This window comes from Schistocerca americana, chromosome 3 (assembly GCF_021461395.2).
Source record: "Schistocerca americana isolate TAMUIC-IGC-003095 chromosome 3, iqSchAmer2.1, whole genome shotgun sequence".
Classification (NCBI taxonomy): Eukaryota; Metazoa; Arthropoda; class Insecta; order Orthoptera; family Acrididae; genus Schistocerca; species Schistocerca americana.
The window spans coordinates 720,225,844-720,248,692 of NC_060121.1; the positions used below are offsets into that span (position 1 = coordinate 720,225,844).

Genomic DNA, 22,849 nt, shown 5'->3' on the forward strand with positions numbered 1-22,849 from the left:
AAGCGGATTTTACCACGAACAAGGAACAGTAACCCAAATTTTCCGAAGAATTTTCCCATTGTAAACGAAAGTGAAGAAGGAATATCTGTGACAAAATGAATCGCAGGCAATCTGTTGATGTTTCAGTGTGGTGTTCACATTTATGTGGAACTAGTACCTGAATAATTTTCCTTAAGTAGTTTAAAAAGCGACTGCAGCGGTTAGGTGACGGTTGTAAAGTAGACTTTGTGCGACGTCTCCCAAGACTCCGTGCCTCTAGAACTTGGCCTTTCACTGTGCCGTGCAGAGCGCCAGAAGCAGATGGGAACGTAGCTGAGCGACTCCACCACAATGGAGATGGACGCCGAGATGCAGGCGCTGCTGAATGCGACAAGGTGGGATGCGGAAGAGTTGCGCTGCTACCTGGGGGCGGCGGAGGTGGCTGCAGGGGGCGCCGCTGGAAGCAGCGGAGGCGGGAGCGGAGGCGGGAGCGGAGGCGGTACTGGGGGTGGCTGGTGCCCGCATTCCTGGGACCGACTGCTCTGTTGGCCACCAACAAAGGCCAACACTGCCGCCGTTCTGCCTTGCTTCGCCGAACTCAATGGCATCCCTTACGACACGTCTCGTAAGTACCAACTAACAAAACGTTTGATAGACATCATATACGTCATAGCATTAGCCACAACAAAGAGCGTAAGTGGAGAACATATTTAGTGTGAAATCTGATCTTTGTCAGGAGAACAAAAAAGCAATATATCTCTGTTTCAACATAAGTGATATGAGCCCAGATAGCTCAGATGGTATTCTGATACTACAGAATTATGCTACACACCGCAACTGCCCGAAAACTAATGATGCCAATTTAAAAAAATAAATACTCGCTTAAGAACGTAAGTACCATACCAGGAAACCCACTGGTTCTGACTGCCAACTAGAAAGTTTTTGAAGTTAATTCTTGAAAAGAAGAAAACAGCAACTACCGACTGCCAATAATGCTAATTATTTATACAGATAGCACGGTTGACGGTTTCTAAGCGAAAGATTCATCTTCATATGGAAGTTCCCGTTTATATTACGTCTGTTGTGGTTTATGTTAGCCGATAGGCTATATGATGTAAATAACAACAACCGTGGTATGAAAGTGAACAGAAATCTGGAAACCGGTAACAGTGCTACTTATATAAATAAATAATATTATTAACAGCGGTTGTTTGCGATCTCACAAATGTCAGTTTTTGGCAAAATATGAGGAAGCAAACTTTTTTTCGAATTCCATTAATACTAAGGCATTACGTTGTATTTTTGATGGTACAAGTATAGAAATGCAGTACTGCTTTTTAGCAGAAATCTAGTCAACAACATCCATTTCTGTTACCTTTTCAATTCTGATACCTCAGACAGAAGGCCAGTTTAGCACAAAGACCAGGCGCCATCTGCTAAAGCATTTTTGAAAGACTTTCTCCAAAATTGTCTCTGTATTATCTGTAATAATCTGATCTTATTCTGTTACTCGCTCCTGTGAACGGGAAGGCATTATGCAGATCTTGGTGTCACTCGCTTCCATCTAGAAAAGTTTTTACTGAGTTTAACGAAGGCGATGTTGGCCTGATATATTCTACGATGCCCTTTGGCTACACTGACTGAAGGATTCTTCTAAGAAATACCAAATTAAGATAATCTGAAGATGGCTAAATAAGGTGAAACGCGTGGTTGAAAAATAAAAAAACAAAAATTGCAACGAAGACTGTTTTTAACCAATACTGTTAAGCACTGGTTTGCTGTATACCACATATGGATTGGAAGAATTTCTATGATTGACCTGAAAGTCAGTAGCATCAATATTTGAGTTTCTTCACCACCGTGTTTTATGTCTGTTATGTTTTTTAAACAAACGACAGTTTTGCAGTCTGAATGCAGCCGTTAGCCCATTCAAAAGGTAGCTTGGTGTTGGCAGTCGGCAGTCAGTGGCGGGCGGTCTCGTTCTCTGTCTGTCTGGCTCTCTCTCTCTCTCTCTCTCTCTCTCTCTCTCTCACTCCCTCCCTCCCTCCCCCCCCCCCCTCTCTCACTCTCTCTCTCTCTCTCTCTCTCTCTCTCTCTCTCTCTCTCTCTCTCTCTCTCTCTCTCTAAGCGCTCTGACGTCAGAATCGGCAGCTGCGGAACGCTGAGTGTTGTTCAGAATACAATGCAATGCTTTCCATGATGTCCGGATGGTGCCTGTTTAATATTGTTGTTAAAAATACCGTCCATTCTTAGTTTTAATTTGTTTCGTGTATTCAGTGATTTAAAACTGAAATTGAGTGGGCTTCTGTGAAGTATTCAGATTATGGTGTTAACGTCTGACAGTCCTAATAGTGTCGGTTTAGTCCGCAGCTCGTGGTCGTGCGGTAGCGTTCTCGCTTCCCGCGCCCGGGTTCCCGGGTTCGATTCCCGGTGGGGTCAGGGATTTTCTCTGCCTCGTGATGTCTGGGTGTTGTTTGATGTCCTTAGGTTAGTTAGGTTTAAGTAGTTCGAAGTTCTAGGGGACTGATGACCATAGATGTTAAGTCCCATAGTGCTCAGAGACATTTGAACCATTTTTGGTGTCGGTTTAACAGTGTTATTAAAAATATTTTCCCTATTAGTATCCATTCATTTAGTGTCTACTGCTTTGTGAAACACGTTCAGCGAATATCTGCACCGTTACATTCTCCTGTTTTACTTCCGCTTGCCACCTAGGTTTTAGCTGCGCAGCTCATCAAGAGATAAATTTTCACTAATTGTTACTTTATTTGTGTATCAAATGCTCTTTAGTTTAGTCAAACGTGTCGTCATGGGTGACAAATGTGGATGTTTCCACAGGTTATTCACTATGGGACAAACCCGTCAGGACTCTGGGTTTGTATTTGGCTGGAGTCATGTAGAGGGGAGCCAGTTATCAGATGCGGCTCTCTCATAGAGTTGTACATTATGTAGTCGATACAAGAGTATCCTGGAATGAGGAATAATGACTCGTGCTCATCAGGCAGTATTAGAAGTGACGTATTTTGAATTAGATAGGAAGAAGGGGGAAACGCAGTGGAAGATGGTGAAAGGTGAAAGAAAAACTCAGAATTCACACTTCAAATTCGAGTTAGCAATCAGTTTGACTTGTTACCTGAAATAGGAGACGGCTGCTTCAGTCAGTCTCCCAGCAAAGCAGAGTGGACCAGACTCGTAGGAACAACTCTGCAAGGTCAGTTAAAAGTCAAGCAGAAAAAAAAAGAGTGCTGCAAGCTCGCAGACACAGAGGGGTGTACGCTAAGTGATACAGGAAAAACCGTATCTGCAATACTAGGTCACAAGCGTTGTGAAACCTAGAGCGAAGCTTAGCCAGGCGACAGAGAACATACGGGCTTTCTTCAGAGATTTTGACGGAGGGGATAAGGCACGTACGGTAGGAGGTGCAGGTAACAGCCTGGATAGTTACTTAGAATATAGCTATAAAGATGATCTGGATGAAATAGGTGCAGAAACAGCACACATTTGTGTAGGCTGTGTGTACGTTTCCCAGCGATACGACTAGCCTGGGTAGTCATAAGTGTCTACAAAAAGCTGAGTTGGTTGATTTCGATTTGAAAGTCTCATAAATGTGCTACGTCTTTTGGTGCAGTTTGGAGATAGGGATAGACTAGTCATGGCCTGCACCTGAATAAGAGGGGGAGATGAGCTGAGCATCTTGCAAGAAGTGTAAGGGCGGTTGCAAGTACACAAGACCAAAACCATCTGAATGCTATAGTCGGAGGTGCACATTTCTAGCTTAGGGTCAGGTAATAGAGAGACAGTCTTGAATGAAATTAGAATAGAACAGGACTTAATAGACTTATATGTAATATTTTCCGGAAAGGTACAGCTAATTCGTTTCATCGGAATGATAGGAGGCTGAAAAACAAGATCAGATACTTAATATATAGAAGATGAGAAAATTGCTGAAGTGACAGGTGTTTTGCACCTCTCTGAACACCACCTTACCACTGGGATAAAGAGGTTAAATATCGGGGACAATAGACGATCACTATTTTCATGTGGAATTAACATTGAAAGAGGAGGTGTTGCAACATTTGTAAGACTCAGATATATTGAAACAAATAACTTTCGCCGAGATCAGAGGCATGTCGTTGTGAACTGTTACGGTAGAAAGCTTATTTGGTATTTGTAAGACACTACAGATCTTTCAGTTATTTATGAGAAATCTAGATCCACTATTTAACTACCTGTCGGACAAGGAGAAATAGTAGTTCATGGAGATTTCGGTGTATATTTCTTACAAGATACAGACACGAAGAATTACTTCGATCGTTATTTGTGGTTTTCAGTCTATTTTGAGTAGTTAATTTACCAACTCTTGTGCTGCAAGTAAGCAGGACCCTGATTGATAACGTATTTAAAATAGTACATACGTTGACACAATTAATGTGCACCCAATTGTCAATGAACTATATGATCGTGATGTAATTTAAATAAACAATATAGCACCTTACATTCCTGAGGCAGATTTATACTAAGCAGTGAAATTTGTTAATGAAAACTGGATATAATGCTTCAAGAGTAAGTTAAAAGAGGTGATGTGGGATGAGGTACATATAAAAAAAAGATGCTAATGTGAAATACAGTTCATTCTACAGTGAATTTGAGTCAGTATTTGAAGTAGCTTACCTAAAACATTATCCAGAGAATCCATTAAAGGCCAAGTAAGACTTTGGTAACTAAGGACATTAAAATCTCATCTAAGAGGAAAGAGGAAGGAGGAACTTTATATGGAGGCCAGAATAACTGATGATTTGACACTCTCTGCACACGACAGTAAATACTGTAGTCTTTTCGGAAAGGCATTAAAATGTCGAGAAGTATGCAAATCCTGACAGTAATAAGCAATTCAATTAGTGAGATTAAAACTACCTACTAAGGAAACACAATGTGAAGGGATGTAGTTTTATAGTTTGTCCTCTCTCCTACATCTCAGGCATTACAAATCGAATACTATTTCAACTACACTGAATTAAAGAAGAAGCCAGTGGTTTGTAGCAGAAGCGACTTAAAGAAAGTTAAGATAATACGAGGGTAGTTAAAATATCGATGTTTGTGGGTATTATTCATGCGTCTTAACCATTGTTCTACTTCTTTCGATGTCTGCAGTAAAGATGATGATTTGTCTGATATTGTGAGGCTAGTGCGATAATGTGGTAGCTCATCTGCGACTAGGTAATTCATTAAACATTGACTTTTCATACTACGACAGCTCTTCTGCTAGACGAGGACTTAATTTTTCGTTATTGTGCCTTTTTCGTTGGTATAAGTGGTAACAGGAACCCAGATGTATTACAATGTGAGGAAAGAGCAGGGAAACTTAACTTAAGTTTGAACTACGTCAGGGGCCGCTGAAACGTACGTACTACATTATTAAAATCCCTAAGTGGGGCGAACCATTAGTAAAAGTCACTCCCTTCCGCTCAAATTTTTACTGTCAAGTACATCATACTGCGTGTGCAAATTAGAACAGCCACTAAAATTACAGCGCCTGGAAGGATAGCAGATAATAAAGTTTCACTTCTTGTACGTCTACGGTAAAGTAAGAAGGAGTGCTTAATTTATAAAATTTTAGGTGCCAGAATGCACATCTTTGTCCATACAACACCCACCTCTCGCTGTCCCCCCCCCCCCTCCTCCCCCCGCGACGCCTACTCACCTCAGCCAAAAAATTACAGGTACGATTTTTGAAAACTTCTGATATTACTTGCAATGAGAAATAGTTCTTTACAAAATACTATTCTGAAATTCATGTGTTTCAAACATAAAATCTTATTATCAAAACAATAAAACCACGAGATTTTACCCAAGCAATAGGTGCTACCGCGTGCCCCATAGCAGTGTCAGTTTGCTCCCTAGTTCTGCTCGATACGTATCAACACAAGTCGTTAGTGACTATGACGTCAACTGCCACCAGCGCAAAGTTGAAGCGTTTACCGATGTGCACCATTCACAACTTCGGAAAGAAGGTGGCCTTATTTTAGGTACACACACACACACACACACACACACACACACACACACACACACAGTACCTCGCGCAACGGCCCTGCCCATCGCATAGAATTTGTCACCATTGTCACATTCACTGGTGCCGGCGCAGAGGCAATATACAGTTGTTATGTTGCTTTTCAATGTACGTATCATTTTAAATCTCAGGTGCTGACTTGGTCCAGTGAGACACAAAAAATTTACATGGTGGATGCCGAAATGCTGTTTTGACACTTCCGGCCAGAACTAAGTCCTGGTAGGAAGTGAACAAATTTCAATTTGTATGGTATTTGGGCGCCATACGGCGTTAAAATTTGGAGTGCCAAGTTTCCACTGCTGACAGAACTCTTTGTATCGACTTAGGGCAGTGCAAGAAGGGAAACACAACCTCTCGGGGAAACTTGATGAAAGATAACGTTCCAGAGACTTCGAATACAGGGCATAACTTGCCATAAATATAACGGCTACTGTCCAGTTTATCGGCTATGTGAGGTGGACGTATTCGTGCAGGGTCTGTATAGAAATGATCAAAGTATTCTTCCATTGGCAAGGAAAACTGCAAAATCGGTCACCGTGCAGGCAGGCTGCGTTTTTCCAGACGTCGCAGTACGCGAAGTACGTGTGGTGGCTATAACACGCTGCGTAATCTACTAAACAACACTTCTATCCTCTCGGGCGTCAGTCGCTTGGGGCCATTGAGATCCTGCTTGGCGCTGAGTGTGCCCTTAATGAACCTATCACACTAAAATTCGTACGTCAATTGTGGCATCCACACCAATGTGACAAGAACTAATGCTGCCAATATCGATTTCCGACACATGTTGGTAGATTTGCTTTTTCTTATGCAAGCCATAACAGCATCGTTACGTAAACAAATAACATACTAATACAGTTTATGAATGAGAGACATGCTGCGTAAACTTTCCTGATAAAGAAAAAATGTAAATGGTGGTAGTTGCCTGTTTTGTGTGGTTGCGCAGAAATAGTAATTGCCGGCCGAAGTGGCCGTGCGGTTAAAGGCGCTGCAGTCTGGAACCGCAAGACCGCTACGGTCGCCGGTTCGAATCCTGCCTCGTGCATGGATGTTTGTGATGTCCTTAGGTTAGTTAGGTTTAACTAGTTCTAAGTTCTAGGGGACTAATGACCTCAGCAGTTGAGTCCCATAGTGCTCAGAGCCATTTGAACCATTTGAAATAGCAATTATTTGCATGTCCAAAATACATGTTACAGTTCATGCCAATCCGACACCTGTTCTATGCCGCTTTCTAGGTTGGGATAAGCCGCTAGGCAGATACGATGGAGATCCATCGTCATGTTGTACAGAAATCGCCACACAGTCATTGTCAACTCAATTGTCTTTGTTAGAATTCTTATGAACAATGTAGACGATGTTCTGACACGTTATTGCAGTGCAAGAAGTTCAGAACTTTTACCTTTATGGAGAATTTCCGAAAGGTTGGCTACTATATTTTTATCCAAGCATTCCACCCTTCCATTTACCTCCTCCCTCAATCTCTTTTGCTTTCACTACAACTCGAATTCTGTTTCTTTAAATTACTTTGAAAGTTAACCCGTGGGGCTGTTACATAAGATGATTGAGAATGTATGCAAAATTTAGTTTACTAACAATTTTATTTTCCCAAAACAAATACCGACATAAATTATGCTAAACATGCTGTGATCGAATACCGTTAACAACTAACAGGTGATTTAAGACCACACTGGGCAGGGATCCTAGGTGGCATAAGTTAGTCAAGCACTCTGGCGCTAAAAATGTAGATAACGCAATCTGAATTGATCTGATGCTGAGCAGACTTTCATTGTTCAAATCTACAGAAGTTTATGTAGGTGCAGCTGAGAGCCAATGGTGACTGAGATCTGTAAGCCCTGACAAGGCCGGAGCAGCAGTACGTTACCCTGTTTGCTTCGTGCAGCGATGTAACTTGCAGTTGGCGAGATGTGTGCGACGGGGGCGAGACGTAAGGGGCACCTGTGAATCGATCACAACCAAAGAACAAAAAGCAAAATCTCACGGTCTAATGACCAGGCAGATGGATCGTAATTTACTCTCTACCAGAGCCCTGAAATCACGATAGATTTCAGTGTGTGACACACACGTTCGCTGGTCGTACCAAGGACCAATTTGGCTCACTTATACAACAGAGCGCACAACCATACCAAACGTCCAGACTGGTAAACCAAAAACGAATAAGTGTACCCTCGGCAAACGTGTAGTCCGAGACGTTTGAAGTCACACTGGCGTTACAACAAGAACTTTACCATAGGGTCCCCAGTCTAAACTACTCGCAAGTGAAGTCAGTCTCAGGACAGGTCCCAAGCACCAACAACACATGCCAGAGGATCGACCAGAAGTCCTCTTACCAGACCCAAGTCCAGCACTTGAGTGCCTCCCACCTCCTCATAAAAAAAAATCCGTTTTCCCCGCAAAGTGCACGAACGACACTGCCTTCACGAGGTCTTGAGCTAATCACGCTGCTCTAAAGGCGCTAAATCTCCCCTCCCACACGACAGCACAAACTCATGTCGAACCACGGAAAGAGTTACGAAACCTGCATCACTGGAAAAAAGGAAACTGCCAATTACTGCCTTTTTCAAGTTTTCATGGAGGGGGAAGATGTTTTTCTCTGAAGTCACGTCGCTTCCACAGCAAGAAGCGAACAGATACAATCTTATAGATCATTATCTAAATCGCCTGTCCCTTGGAGCTTGTTACTACTAGCTATGAGGTTTAATAAAGATTCTACCTCTAAATGTTTCACAGATGCTGGAGTTTCTTATACAACCGAGGTGGCCAATGGAAGTGGGTCACAGGTCTATTTGCAGTATCGTTGAACACGAAAACTTATGAATTTTTATTACGCGTGGCTCTGCACTCAATGCCTGGTTTACGACTCCACCGTGTAGATGCGTCCCTTTAGTTCACCACCCCCAGCCCAGTCCTCGGCTGGCGCCAATGCAGGTATAGCGGTATTGGTTTGCTAGAGACATTTCTCGACAAGAGGCTGCTCTGTCTGCCCTGTACGGCTGTGGACCGGTCCAGCAGGATTTACTGAGGGATGGGCTCGCCGCCAATTGCTTCCAACTCCCGACACGCCGTTTCTGTGAGCTAAGAACGATAAAAATACCTCATGCTCTCAGCGGCCTACCAGGCTCCATAAACGCCTGCTCAGGCCGTTAACTTTCTCGAGTCTCGCTCAAGGTCTGCCAGGTTGTAACAAAATGTTTAATAATTTTCCGTATACGCAAAAATAGATGAGAGAGTAACTTGTAGTCTCTCACTGTCTTCTACCTGCCGTTGATTTCTGCATGGGTAGTGTCTCACTTCAATTGTGTGTAGTGTGACACAAACCACAGGAAGTAATTGAAAATAGAAGGGCAATCTCATCCTGATAACCGATATACGTGAAAAAAGGTATCTTTGTCAGTCAGGTGTCATTCACTCACATGAAGATGCAAGCCAGCAAGAGTACAAATAAACTTTGATGTGAGTGGTATGCATTATGCTGGACCCAAGGGTCATTGATACATCGCAGACTTCCGATAAACATTCGCTAGATTGTTAAAAGCCTTCCATCAAAGAAATATATCCATTCACACTATATCCTGTTTTCAGATATGTCTAATGTCCCTAATCATTTACAATGTACTGGAATATCAACCGTTCTCTGCTCATTGATTTACCCCTTCTCAAACACATACATTCTCAAATTCTCAATGAACAAGGAAATCACATTTGTAATCTGTTTGTCTTATTAAGTAAGTTGTATAAATTTGTGTATTATTTTCTATGGCACGAAAAAAATACATGCACATAATCAGAGCATTAATGAATGTGCAGACAAATATATATCTCACAATCAAGACAGTTCAATTGATACATACAAAACCACAAAAAGATATTACATAATGATATTAAAGAAGGGTAGCCTACCACTACCTCCACAAGAAACAAATTTTACAATTGAAAATGTCACATGAATTGAAAACATGGCCCTTTGCACTCACTCAAACTGTGACTGGTAGGATTGAAGAACAGCAGTTTCCGCCAGAGTGGATTGGCCTCTCACTCTGCATATGATCTACATCTACATTCTACATTGATACTCCGCAAGCCACCCAACGGTGTGGCAGAGGTGGCAGCCGACATCTCTGGTGTTTCCTCTCGTCTCGCAGCATCTGGTGTCTGGGCAGCAACCAGCATCTTGAACAGCTTACGGACCCTTGGCGTCATCCTGGTCAGGCAGCAGTTAGTCATCAGTGACTGGCGTGACAGCATTGCATTTGATGTGCAACCCGCCCCCTACCATAGAAATCCATTAAGCGTTAGAAGGACTTGGGGCAGCTCAAATGGTTCAAATGGCTCTGAGCACTATACGTCTTCACTTCTGAGGTCATCAGTCGCCTAGAACTTAGAACTAATTAAACCTAACTAACCTAAGGACGTCACACACATCCATGCCCGAGGCAGGATTCGAACCTGCGACCGTAGTGGTCGCTCGGTTCCAAACTGCAGCGCCTAGAAACCGCACAGCCACTCCGGCCGGTCGTGGGGCAGCTCTGCTCTTCCCGTTCACCTGTGCATCGGAGCACACCTGCCGGCGCAGGACATCGGATTTGCTCGCCTGTTGTCGACGTCCCTCTCGGCACCCCACTGAGTCGGTTAGGCTCAGCGTGCGTGTGGACTGTGGTGTCACGTGTCACGCTCGCCCGTTGATTAGCGGCCTGGTGGATCGTTGTTGGCCGCTAGGGTGTTGCTGTCGGCATGTGGTGGCGTCCCGCTGTCTGCACTGGTTTTTGAGACGTGCCATCTACACTGGTAGAGGACCGAGGCATGTCAGCTGGCAGGCCGGGTCCGGGTCTGTCGCTGCGCGGGGGGGGGGGGGGGGGGGGGGGGGGGGGGAAGGAGTTCCCCACACTTGGACCAGTATAGCTGAGTCATTAAGGCTGCCCGCTCCCAGCTTGCTTTTCACTGGCTGGTGTAGGCCGTGATGTCCTATCTGCCTTGTTGGTTTTGGAGTCTGCACAATCCTCAGGAGTGGTCAAGTGCCACATTCTCTCACAAATGTCTTTACATCGATGTAAGCCATTTACATGAAAGAAAATAATTATGAATAGAATTTTTTCTTTACCTAATATATATATATTTGTTTTATTACCAAGGGTGCAAATCCAAAAAATAATTTAATGACTGCAGGGCCCTGTTAAAGTTATATTGTCGTAAATTATATAGTGTGAGGAGTCTGTTTCTGTGTGCACGTGTTTTTGTTAGTTTTTGGTCAGTTCTACTCCTGTCATGCACTCTAATTTTACACTGTCGCTACCCCTATACCTCCACCAAACCTGCAGATTTCTCCCAATACTAAACACTAACTTATTGTACTACCCTGTGCCTTTCATAGTACTACCAAAGCGAATTTTCATGCATTTTATTCCTTTTATACTCCTCTTTTATCTTTCGATGTCCGCCGGTGTTGTCTGCTGACGCTGAAGTGGTCAGAAAGTGCGTCTACTCACTCATGTGCTGGTGATTTGTCTGAAACCTTTGAAGTGGCAGTTTATGATTGTGTACACGTAATGTTACATAGTATAAGGATGCCTACTGCTGTTGAAATGGAACAAACTTACTGAATTATATATACAAACATAATTTTTTGTAATATAAGTCTCATCCAAGGTCCATAATTTTGTTTCTACTTCCTCTTTCCGGGTCTGCGGTTCGCCAGTCTACCATGACTTGCACTTGTCCGTGCTAATTGACCATACACAATATTGCGCCGACGGCGCTCACATACTGCTGGCAATATTTCACCACAAGACAGGCTACATCGCACGGTGGGCGATGGCTCTTATGACACCGAGTCGTAGCGTCGACATGCGCCCAAAGTGTGGACTGCTAACACCATACGAAACATTCGAAGGTCGAGATCTCACCTGCTCATAACACAGTGAGTCTTAGCGTCGACACACGCCCAAATCGTGGACTGCTAACACCAAACGAAACACATCCGAAAATCGAGACGCACATGCTCTGTGGCGCGATTCACTGTCTAGACACCACGAAAAACATAAAGTGATACACGTCTGTCCCTTGGAGAATGTACAAGAAACCACTTAATCACAAACAATTTCATCGACCACGGGGATAATTGTGAACGCTCTTCTACGACAATACTATTACAGAGCACAACGCTTAATTGCGGAAATCGGACAACAGTCCTGAGGTCCACAGAAATGATAGCAGTATTCAATTTATGGAGTACTCAGTATTGCAATGTGGTTGGATTGGTATGCCACAAAATGTTCCAGCTGGTCATTACATATAACTGGCAATGGAATTACAATTCGATTTGACACCTTCCGGTAGATGGTAGCTTGAATATGTCACAAATACAAAACTCATTTGACCACGTTCAACAAGGGCTCTTGCTGAAAACTAATGAAAATGACAAACAAAAGCCGGCCGAAGTGGCCGTGCGGTTAAAGGCGCTGCAGTCTCGAACCGCAAGAGCGCTACGGTCGCAGGTTCGAATCCTGCCTCGGGCATGGATGTTTTTGATGTCCTTAGGTTAGTTAGGTTTAACTAGTTCTTAGTTCTAGGGGACTAATGACCTCAGCAGTTGAGTCCCATGGTACTCAGAGCCATTTGAACCATTTGACAAACAAACATAATAACACAGAAATACAACAAATGGAAAATTACGCTAAGCAACACAATATCAACATTAAATTACGTTAAAAAGTTCATCCATGGAGACTATTTACATACTGCAACTTCTCTTCCCGTTGCAGTTCTCTTGTATCTTAGTGCTTAACATCACTCGTTACGATAGTTTCTGCGGCACTGCTTTGAGCTGATGCCGCAGCGGCTGTGTGTCAGTTTCTGTTTGGAGTTCATCTGCGTGAACCCCGTGATGGCCTCAGTTCCACAGATTCGCTACGTTGGTCATTCCATTGAGTTTGACCGTTGTAGGTCTTGCTATTGCTTTGCTGTTGGTTCCTAGAATCCTGTTGATCCTGGTTCGAGTTCTGTTGCACTCTCCAGTTTCCGTTTCGTCGGTAGTTGTTGTTGTTATGATCGGTAGTAGTTGTTGCAATGATTATAATTTCCCCAGCTTCTATTTTCCCATAATGGCTGGTTATTCCCATTGAAGTTGGAATTTGGGTTTCGATTCGATCGATGTTTTCCCCCATTGTGTCCGTCGTTATTCCTCTCTATCAGTTTGTACCAAAATATTTAATAATTTTCCGTATACGGAAAAATATATGAAAGAGTAATTTTCTCCTCCCTCATCTTTAACATCATCTTTAAATTTGAGAAAATCCTTGCCTACATCGGACTTTATCTCGTAAATCTTCTTTTTTATCTCATCATCTAGTTCCCTTTTAAAATCCTCAAACCCCTGTTCAAATTTCATACCTAAATTCCTCAGTTCTTCCCCCATATCTTTTTGAGATTTATTAACCACTTCTACCTCCTTACTAACAGCTTAAATATTTCTACTCAAACCTTCTTTTACATCCTTCCTCTCTTCTCTTACATGTTTCATGTCTTCAAGTAAACCTTATATCATTCCTTTCATTTCCTCTAACAGGGCGGTAAACGTACTTTCTATTTGAACTTTCTTCCCTACCTCTCTCTCAACATCTACTTCTGTCTTAATTACTATATGTTCTTCCACCATTTCCATAGCGGGTTCTTGTTCATTATTTTCCCCATGCTCATCGCTCCACACCTTTAAACTGGCTACCCATTCATCCTCTTTGATAGTCATCTTTTCTGTTATTTGCTCCAAATACAAAAAAAACCACAGCCACTAATTTTGAATCTTCGATTCAAAGATTGCAAATTCTTTAAGACAGCGTCAAACTACCCTGCCCTGTTACTTCACAAAATGGTTCAAATGGCTCTGAGCACTATGGGACTCAACTGCTGTGGTCATAAGTCCCCTAGAACTTAGAACTACTTAAACCTAACTAACCTAAGGACAGCACACAACACCCAGCCATCACGAGGCAGAAAAAATCCCTGACCCCGCCAGGAATCGAACCCGGGAACCCGGGCGTGGGAAGCGAGAACGCTACCGCACGACCACGAGATGCGGGCTGTTACTTCACAGTCGACATATGTCAAGAAAACGGTTCATGGAGATTCACCGTGACCGTGAATTTGTAACCAAAAAATGTTCAAGAAAAACTGCATGAAGCAAATTAATATTGTGTAAACCCCACGAACCCGTTCTACTTCCCGAAACTTCAAAAGCACACCTCTATATCAGAATTTTGCAAACCCTGATAAAATTCTGATAATAAAATCCTTTGATAGTGGAAAACAGTAAAACACTCTGAAGCTTATTTGATGAGTAAAAACACAGTATACTGTAATTTTGCTTACCAGTAACAGTTAAACCCAGATAAATTTGCATTTAAACATGAATGAATGGGAATATGACACGAAGCGACATGTAAACAGAGATTGTGTACATTGACAACTGTGACACTCAAAGTTCCCTCTAACACGTTAACTGGAACCAATGGGAAATAAGACACTTCTTTGTAATTGGTCGGGGTAAATAACTTCAGTGGCAGATGCCGCAACTTACGCGTTTGTCCACATTTCGCAGTGTAACACGTAAATATCCTGTGTAAATTACTGTGGATACACATCGAAGCACACCCTTCCATTAGACACATACAACGACTGGTACAAATACACTGAAAAGCAAAAAATAAATAAATAAAATAAATGATGGAAATAACTAACGTTAGTGGTGAGGTCAACAATCACTGAAGGTGAACAGTCTTTACAATACACTACTTTTATTTACAGAGAGAAACATTAAGAGATAGTCTACTACAATGCAGAAAGAAATTACATTGGTTACAATTGTGTTTCTCGAAGAGGGGAATGGTTCTGGGTCGGCATGATTTGGCGACGGTGGTAGAAGCAGTTTGAAGTTGCTGATATGAATCCTACAAGTCCATCCAGTCGTGTCCTTAGCATTGACTCTTTCCTTACAATCTGTTTCTGCTGGCGGTTATAAGAAGTTGCGTAGCATCCATTTGTCGTAGGCCGGAACAAATGAACTACATATGCAGCATATGAAGGTCGTATTAGTTCAACTACAAATCTCAAACACGTTAGTTTGACACAGTGGACCTCGTTTTTAAATTAACATTCCGCTTGTTATACTTCGACAATTGCGAAGCTAGACAGTCCATCTACTGTTAATAATCATGGTTCATAATAACAATGTTCCCGCGAAAACAGTCACTTACGTAGCAACATACTTTACGGTTTCCACATTGGCAGTTAGCGTTTAAGCACACGTCATGTATCGTAGTCAAGAAAATGAGCAATATTAAGTTTACAGTTTATGTAATGCAGCTCAATTCCATACCGACGACTATACTGTCTGTTCACGAGTGCATTGTCATTGCCACAAGCATCGTCCTGCAAAACCAACAGCGTTTGCGTAATACAACTTCCGCTTAGAATATCTATCATAAAGTCAAATTTCATACCGGTCTAACACAGGAAAGTCCGCTATTAATATCGCGTTAAACGCACACCATTACTACACACAGTACTTGCTTCCGTACCGTCAAGCTTACGCTCCATCTGCCACTGTCTGCTCACTGTTCGTCACGGCAGCTATCGATACTTCTCTCGCTGCACAGTTCTTACAACCCTTCTGACTATTGCATTCTGTTTCACACAATATATTTAATAAAACTATCTGTGAGATCATCAGAAAATAAATCCAAGTCTTTACATAAGGAACTCGTATAGAAAATAGCACAGTAAACATAGTCACACACTTTATGTTCTACACTATACAACCAAATGAAAAGTGTTACATATCATCAGAAATATATCTATGGGGTACAAGGCAGTAAAAGAAAGGAAAAAAATATATATCTCGTTATTAGACATGGCATCACAAGCTCTCCATTATACTCTGCACAAACGTGAAACAAAATGACATAGGCACAAATAAGTTTTTCGCGACTTATTTCCTACCTAATAATACTTTACTATTTTGTCACTATCATCTTTCCTTGTCATAAATGGGGAATGAGAAATGTCGTTGGCCTAAACAGCAGGTAACACTGCAGAGGCAGTTGTTGATCCACATCCGTTTAACCGTCTCTGTGACACACTTTTAAGTCTACAGATTAAGTTGAGATCATTATGCATATTTATTCTACAATGTGAGAATGTATTAGACTGAATTTCAGCTCTACTTTGGCGGAGCTAGAGGAAAGGTGCACGAATGATTAATTTCTTTTATTTGTTTCCGTCGCTGTGCATTAATTACAAGACCATGTGTTTGGTCAATACTGGCTTCATATGATTTGTGGTCATGTTGCAGTAAATCCTAGCAACCTGTGTCTCCTATATAAATGAAGTTCGTTTTTTGACTGAATGTTGATATGTTTGTTGCAAGAGTTGTCCCCACCGTTACTACGACTATACTGCAAAAACGAGATTAAAGTTTCCCTCTTCTTGCTGTTCCATTAACCTGGGGCATTCCAAATCACTACATTTACCTCATACAAGAGCTCTCTGATCTACCAGCAACATCAGTTTGTAGTTTTTGTTCACATATATTGTTATTGTTCCGTGATCGGTGTACATGTACCCTCTTCAGGGATTTACTGATAATAATATTCAAAAGGAACCGCAACAATTATTATGTGAATACTCGAGAAAAGAAACTTTAACTGAAATATCCATACCACAACTATTCTAGACCATTTTCCAAAGACTTCCAGCAGAATAGAAACATTTGAGTGGGAAATCCAGTATCTTCAGAGTTGCGGGAAAAAATTTTTTAATGACTTCAGTTACTGTAACTAGTTTCCTGATATAGTTTAGGACATTCCTTCATAAAGTGCTACTTCTATATGCAACCAAAACCATTTTTTTCTGCCGATTTTTTCAACTTTTCTCTATCCACTTGTTGTGCTTGCTAAGTACTTATTCTGGAGAGCAGACTCTGACGGGACACACAATTTGTCAACAGATGTCCTGTTCTTCACATTTTTAAAAGTTAATGGTACTCATTACTCCCACTTTCAGCATATGCTTGTAGTAAATTACGAAGGCTTTTTTAATTTATTGCTTTTTTTAATGACAGCATTAGCATCATTAAGCGTTTTATTACATCTAAGAGGCATTCTGCATATTCTACATTGTAGGTACTGTGATAAGCATGTTATCAATTACATCTGACATGTTATGTGTTGTACACTGCCGGAAAAAAAATTAGCAAACATGGGAATACTACTTTGATTTTAATACGATGACAGTATTAAGGCATGTGGTGGATAGCGTATGTACTGATAACGATTTCAACATCGTCCGCCAACAGATAGCGTAGTGGCATAGGTACCAATGTGTACAATGTAATAGGAAATGCTCATAGCCAGAAGGCTCAGTGTGGTGCAAACGTGTGAAGCAAGAAGGCATCCATGCCACGGAGATGCACACGTGTTTCCTAAAACCAGCTGAGTGAGTATGGAGGGGGTAAAATGTGGCCTTCCGGGCCTTCTTTATTTGTGTGTGAGGAATGTTTCCTGAAAGTTTGGCCGTACCTTTTTGTAACACCCTGTATGTAATCTCATCGACCGACTGCTATCCCAATTTTTTTCCTTAGAATGTGTCAAGTAGAGTGTTACAGTGTTCGTCTACAATCTCCTGCCATCCAAATGTGGCACAAAAACAGCTGGCCTCACGAGTAACAGCATTGTAGCAATTGTAATCTTCTGGCTCTCATAGGAGTGGAGATATGGGGAAAAATGTTTTCTTTTTTTCAGTCCCTGGCGTGCAAGCTGCCCTGCACAACAGGCATGTTGTGTGGGAACGGTATTAGCCTGCCAATTCAACTTACTTAGCAGTGCAGCCTACATTTGAAAGGCAAGAAACGGTTTTCTGCGACCCCAAAAAACTACTAGGCTACTGTGCATATTGCAGTAGTATCAGCCAGTTTCATTGGCTTGGTTTGGGTGGTAGCCTGTACATCAGGTTATAAATAATTTGGAAGCTTTTAAAGTGTAGCCTGCCTGCATGACATGCATGTTGTGAGAGTAGTATCAGCCCGCTTGTTGACCTGTATAACAGAGGCTACATGTGCCAATGAGCATAACTGGGGATTGATTGAGACTGGTGGAGGAGGGAATGGGCATAGTGAGATGGAGGTGGAAATGGACAGAATGAGGGGAGGTTAGGGATATACATCAGGGAGGTGGAATATGTAGAGAGGTAGGGGACAAGTGGATTAGGAACAGTGGGAGGCAAATATGGAGAGAGAGGTGGAGAAGGATATGGCCAGAAGAAGGAGGAGGAAGCTATATTTAGAGAGAGAAAGCAATTGAAGAAAGAGAGGGGGAGGGGGAGGTGAAGGGACAAATTAGGGAAGAGGAGATACATAGAGGGAGGGGTAGGTGAAGGGACAGATTGGGGTATAGGAGATACATATGTAGAGGTAGGAAGATGAGGGGGACAGATAAAAGAAGGAAAAGGTGGACTCAGAGAGGGGCAAGAGGAGGTGTGGTCAGTATGTGTCTTAAACGCATATGGCTGTGTAGCCTCAGGGAAGAAGCTACAACAGAACACAGTATTTCGGAAACTGTGATGGCTAGCAACTATTGGCATGCGACAAATGCTGGAAGAGGAAGAGAACGGTTGGAGGAAAACAAAGTAACGTGAGTGATTGTGAAATGAAACGTAACTGCTTTTATTATTGACAGAGGGAAAGGGTTGTCACATATGTCAATTTTTCGGAAAACGCTATGAGGATAAATAATTAAATGATTCAGCTTTTCAGTTTCTTGTTAAAAATAAACAGGGCACTCAGTTGTGCACAGAGTGCTGGATAGCTTGTGAGAGAAATGGACGGCAATGACAGAGATGGAGTTTTCGGATGTTTTTGTTTTATGGATCAGCACAGCTATGATACTAAATATCTGAGGCAGTGTGTTTTCATAACGATGAGATGAGAGGTAATTAATCTCTGATGTGAAGTACTGGAGTGCACGCACAGAGAGGAACCAGCAAAATAGACATCGAATGTCCGTCCAAAAAGATCCGAGACCTGTTTTATTCCTAGCGTATAAGCGACGTAAGCGCAGTAATTACGGTGGCAGCTTGTACTAACAACTGTAAACAATAGGTGTGCATTTGTCCAGTCAGTTGTGTGTCAACATTGTATCATTAAATCAAGTGTTGAAGACATTCTCAAGAATCATAACTGGGGACGAGACTTTGTGTTATCATTACGAAACTAACGAGCAATGACAAAGTGGAGAATGGTTGTCTGATGGTTCGCAAAAAACAACGAAGGTGCGAATGTGACACGTGAGATGAACGACGTCCCAAAGAAATACTTTTATGACAGTTTCACATGGTTGTGCGAACGTTCCGTGCGTTGTGTCCCAGATGAAGGGACGCTCCACCAGTTTAACTTTTCTTTGCTTTTTCACCATGAGCGATTGAAACGTTTCCGCTTGATGTATCGCCGCAGCGTTTAAGCAATGTAGCGCTACTCTGACAGGGAAATATAAGCACTGACATGTAGGCGAAGGATTAGTGAAGCATTCGCGTCTTTCCGACGTTCGTACGGTAAATGTGGATACTTGAACTATGGCAATGTTTTTACCAAATACATCCAAATAGGACCAACGTGATGTTACTGTTTTCTTGGCTGCCGATTAACATACAGCTGTAGATAACCATCAGATGATGAAGAATGTGTATGGGGCAGCATGTCCTTCGAAAACCAATGTTGTGCTGCTACTTCATGACGACGATGCTCCGAAGCACAAACGTCGTAGCAACAACTCAAATGTAAGATATTCGAGCACCGGTCCTATGGTCCCGATCTCTTTCCATTCCCTCGGCTCATTAAACAAGGCCTTGAAGGCTCGACGATAACTGTCGAACGAGAAAGTGCAGCAGGCAGTTACGTACGTCTCCACACAGCAGGAAACAGTGGTTAAGCAAACAGGCAAGCTCGTACGTCGCTGGGATGGTTATCTCATTGCTCATGGGGATTTTATCTGATTGGCATACCGATTCTGGACTGTGCGGCCTTCAAACGTAAACATTTTGATCCCCCCTTGTATTAATCCAGTCTCGAAAAATGTTTGGCCTGACTGGTTAGCATATGGTGGTCACGTATCTTGGCGTATGACGTGCTGTGATGGACGAACAGATGTAACAGACCCAAGTATTCATGATCAGTTCTAAGCATCTAGTGTTTTCAGACCTCGTGGCATTTTGAATTGCAGCATAATAGTGAAGATCTGACGGAACGAGTGACAGTATGAGTTTACGTTTCACATATTGTTGGAATGTGACCGAAACAGTCTGATGGCATAGAGACATGCAGAAGTGGCTAATGTAGACGAAATGATATGAAGGGTTAATCTTTTGTGGCTTTATTGGCTAAAGAAAACTCATACCCTGTACTGATTGTAGCGCTGTACAAATTAATGACAGATGTAGCCTGCCAATCACTCACGGTGCTCTTGGAGGAACGAAAGCTGTTATTGACATTGCAAGAGGGTGTCAGTACTCTCTGGGAAGAGTCAGTCAACATCTTACCTCCTCCCACAGTCGCCTATCGAAATAAAGACATCAGTTACTGGCGACAGAACTACCCTCCGCTACGCACCGTCAGGTAGCTTACGGAAAAATTGATGTAGATGTAAACGTATCAGTTAACAAAAATTTTAGAGACATTCACCCAGCTGTCTATTTCTTGAATTTTACACGGCAATCAATCTTACTGGAATGTGAAGAACTCGTTGGAAATTTTGAAGTGCTGCGAACGTAACTGGGCACACCACTCCATTCCACCTTGTAACGCATCTGAAGATAGCAGCCGAATCAATCCCATCCCCGCCTCTGTGGGGGTGCGCAGTGTGGCGTCCCCGCACTCCAACCGCGTGCTGGTATTGTCGACGCCGTAGAGCTGCTACTGCCACAGCTCTCGCAGTGGAGTTGAGACACGATGCCCGATGACGTAGGTCCCCGCAGGTGAACGGGAGACAGGAATGCGAACTCGTACGATGGATGCTTCTTCTGATTTAAGATTGAATGATTCATTGCCCGGATATGCAATAGTTGTTAAACCTTATCTCATCCGCATCGTACACACCACCAATTGCAAGGAAACATTGTAATTATCAGTCTTGTTGTACGTTGTTGGCTCGTTGCTATGGAGTTGTTGAACCTGTATGAAGCGAGATTCACAGATACTCTTTGATCACGTCTGAGTGAACCTACACCGTAATGCTAAAAAAATTGTTCAAAAGTACTCCATTTAATTAATGAAGTAGATATTTTGATATTCAGGTTAAATTGTTCCTGCTAAACAGTCGTTGGTTAACTATCATTGATTAAATCACTTAATAATGTAGTCCACGCTTGATATTTCACTTGGAACGAACAGTTTATTGTTCCTTGGCCACTAAACACTTTATAACTTTCGCACCACACGCACACGCAGTTAGTTGGTAAATGCAGTTCTATTAAAATTAAGTTTCTTGACAATTACGACAACTTGACTCTTCAGCGTAATTGTATTATCTTCGTGAAGTCTTGTAATTGTGTCCTACTCGAGACTAATTGAGTGTAGTCCTTTGATATACTATCCACTCTTCTCTTAGTTCCAACTATTTGAAAGGCAAGTCCAATATTCACTAGTTTCGTCAATAAAGTTCAGTTAACCCGTTATGCATGGTTAAACTCGTCTATCAGTTCCTGTCTCTCCTTAGAAAGTCAGTTTCCGAAGTTAGTGAATCACGTGACGCAGTAAACACCTCTGAACGCAAAACAATTTCGTCGCGTTCCGTACTCTCAATACCTAAGACAAGAATTGTTCTCGCACGTCTTTACAGGACGAGAGCCAGAAAGCGACTTCTTCTGTGAAAGAGTATTGTAGGCGCATTGAATTTCTTCGTTGCGCTTACAACTCTCTGCCACATAAAATTTATCTCTGACTAACATCACCTTGGACTTAGCTTTCAAGATATTAATTGCAATTATCACTTGAATATTTGTCCATTAATTAAATCTGAGGTTTCTTTCTCCTCTTTTCATAACAAAAACTCTCACTGATGTATAATGTTGTTCGTATCAAAACTTCTTGGTGTTAGCTTATCGACAAAGATGTCGTATTTGCCAAGATAACTCTTCCCTACTTCGTATTATGATATTCTGTGTTAATTGACTTTATGGGGGTCGTTGGGGTGTTATAGCAGGTAGGCGACAGACCAATGAAAGTAAATCCTCTGCTCCAACCCTACCCTCCCCCCCCCCCCCCCCCCCCGCCCTTCCCCTCGCCCGCTTCCTGGCCATCCAGGCTATCGTAAGCTAGGTCGTTTATATGTGGTCTTGAGAAGAAGGGAAAGGACGCAGACTAAAACTTCTTTTAAGACTGGAGATAAAACGTTTACAGTGCGCCAGACGAGGGGATAGTGTTGAACCCCTCTACCGGTCGTGAGACGTTGATGGAAAATGGCGATACGCAGATTGCTAAGGGAAAGAAAGCTTGCAGAAAATGCCTTTCATCGGCTGCGTAGTCTCCTGCCGAGAAGAGTGTGTGAAAAACGCACTGAAATGGAAGGACGAATCACGGGACACAGGATATCCATTCTCAACTGGAGACATGGAGTTTGCCCAGGAAGGCCTTCTAGCCACAATATTATCTGCTTGTGGTTCTCCATTCTTACTATGAGAATTTAAAAATTGTGGGCGGTACGAAAATGTTTAACAGTGATAGTGATCAATAACGCGATTTGCCAGAAG

The 22,849-nt window shown here is 42.3% G+C and overlaps 1 protein-coding gene across 1 annotated transcript in view; it reads left to right on the forward strand.

The window, feature by feature from the left end:
- Positions 1–330: 330 nt before the first annotated feature.
- The window catches only part of LOC124606341 (diuretic hormone receptor-like), a gene marked incomplete at its 3' end in the record, with an annotated part of 321,156 nt that continues 298,637 nt past the window's right edge, over positions 331–22,849 (forward strand). Inside the window, exons 1-2 of the mRNA XM_047138324.1 lie at positions 331–374; positions 471–604. Of these exons, the coding sequence (XP_046994280.1) occupies positions 331–374; positions 471–604 (178 nt within the window). The remainder of the gene's footprint in view (positions 375–470; positions 605–22,849) is intronic.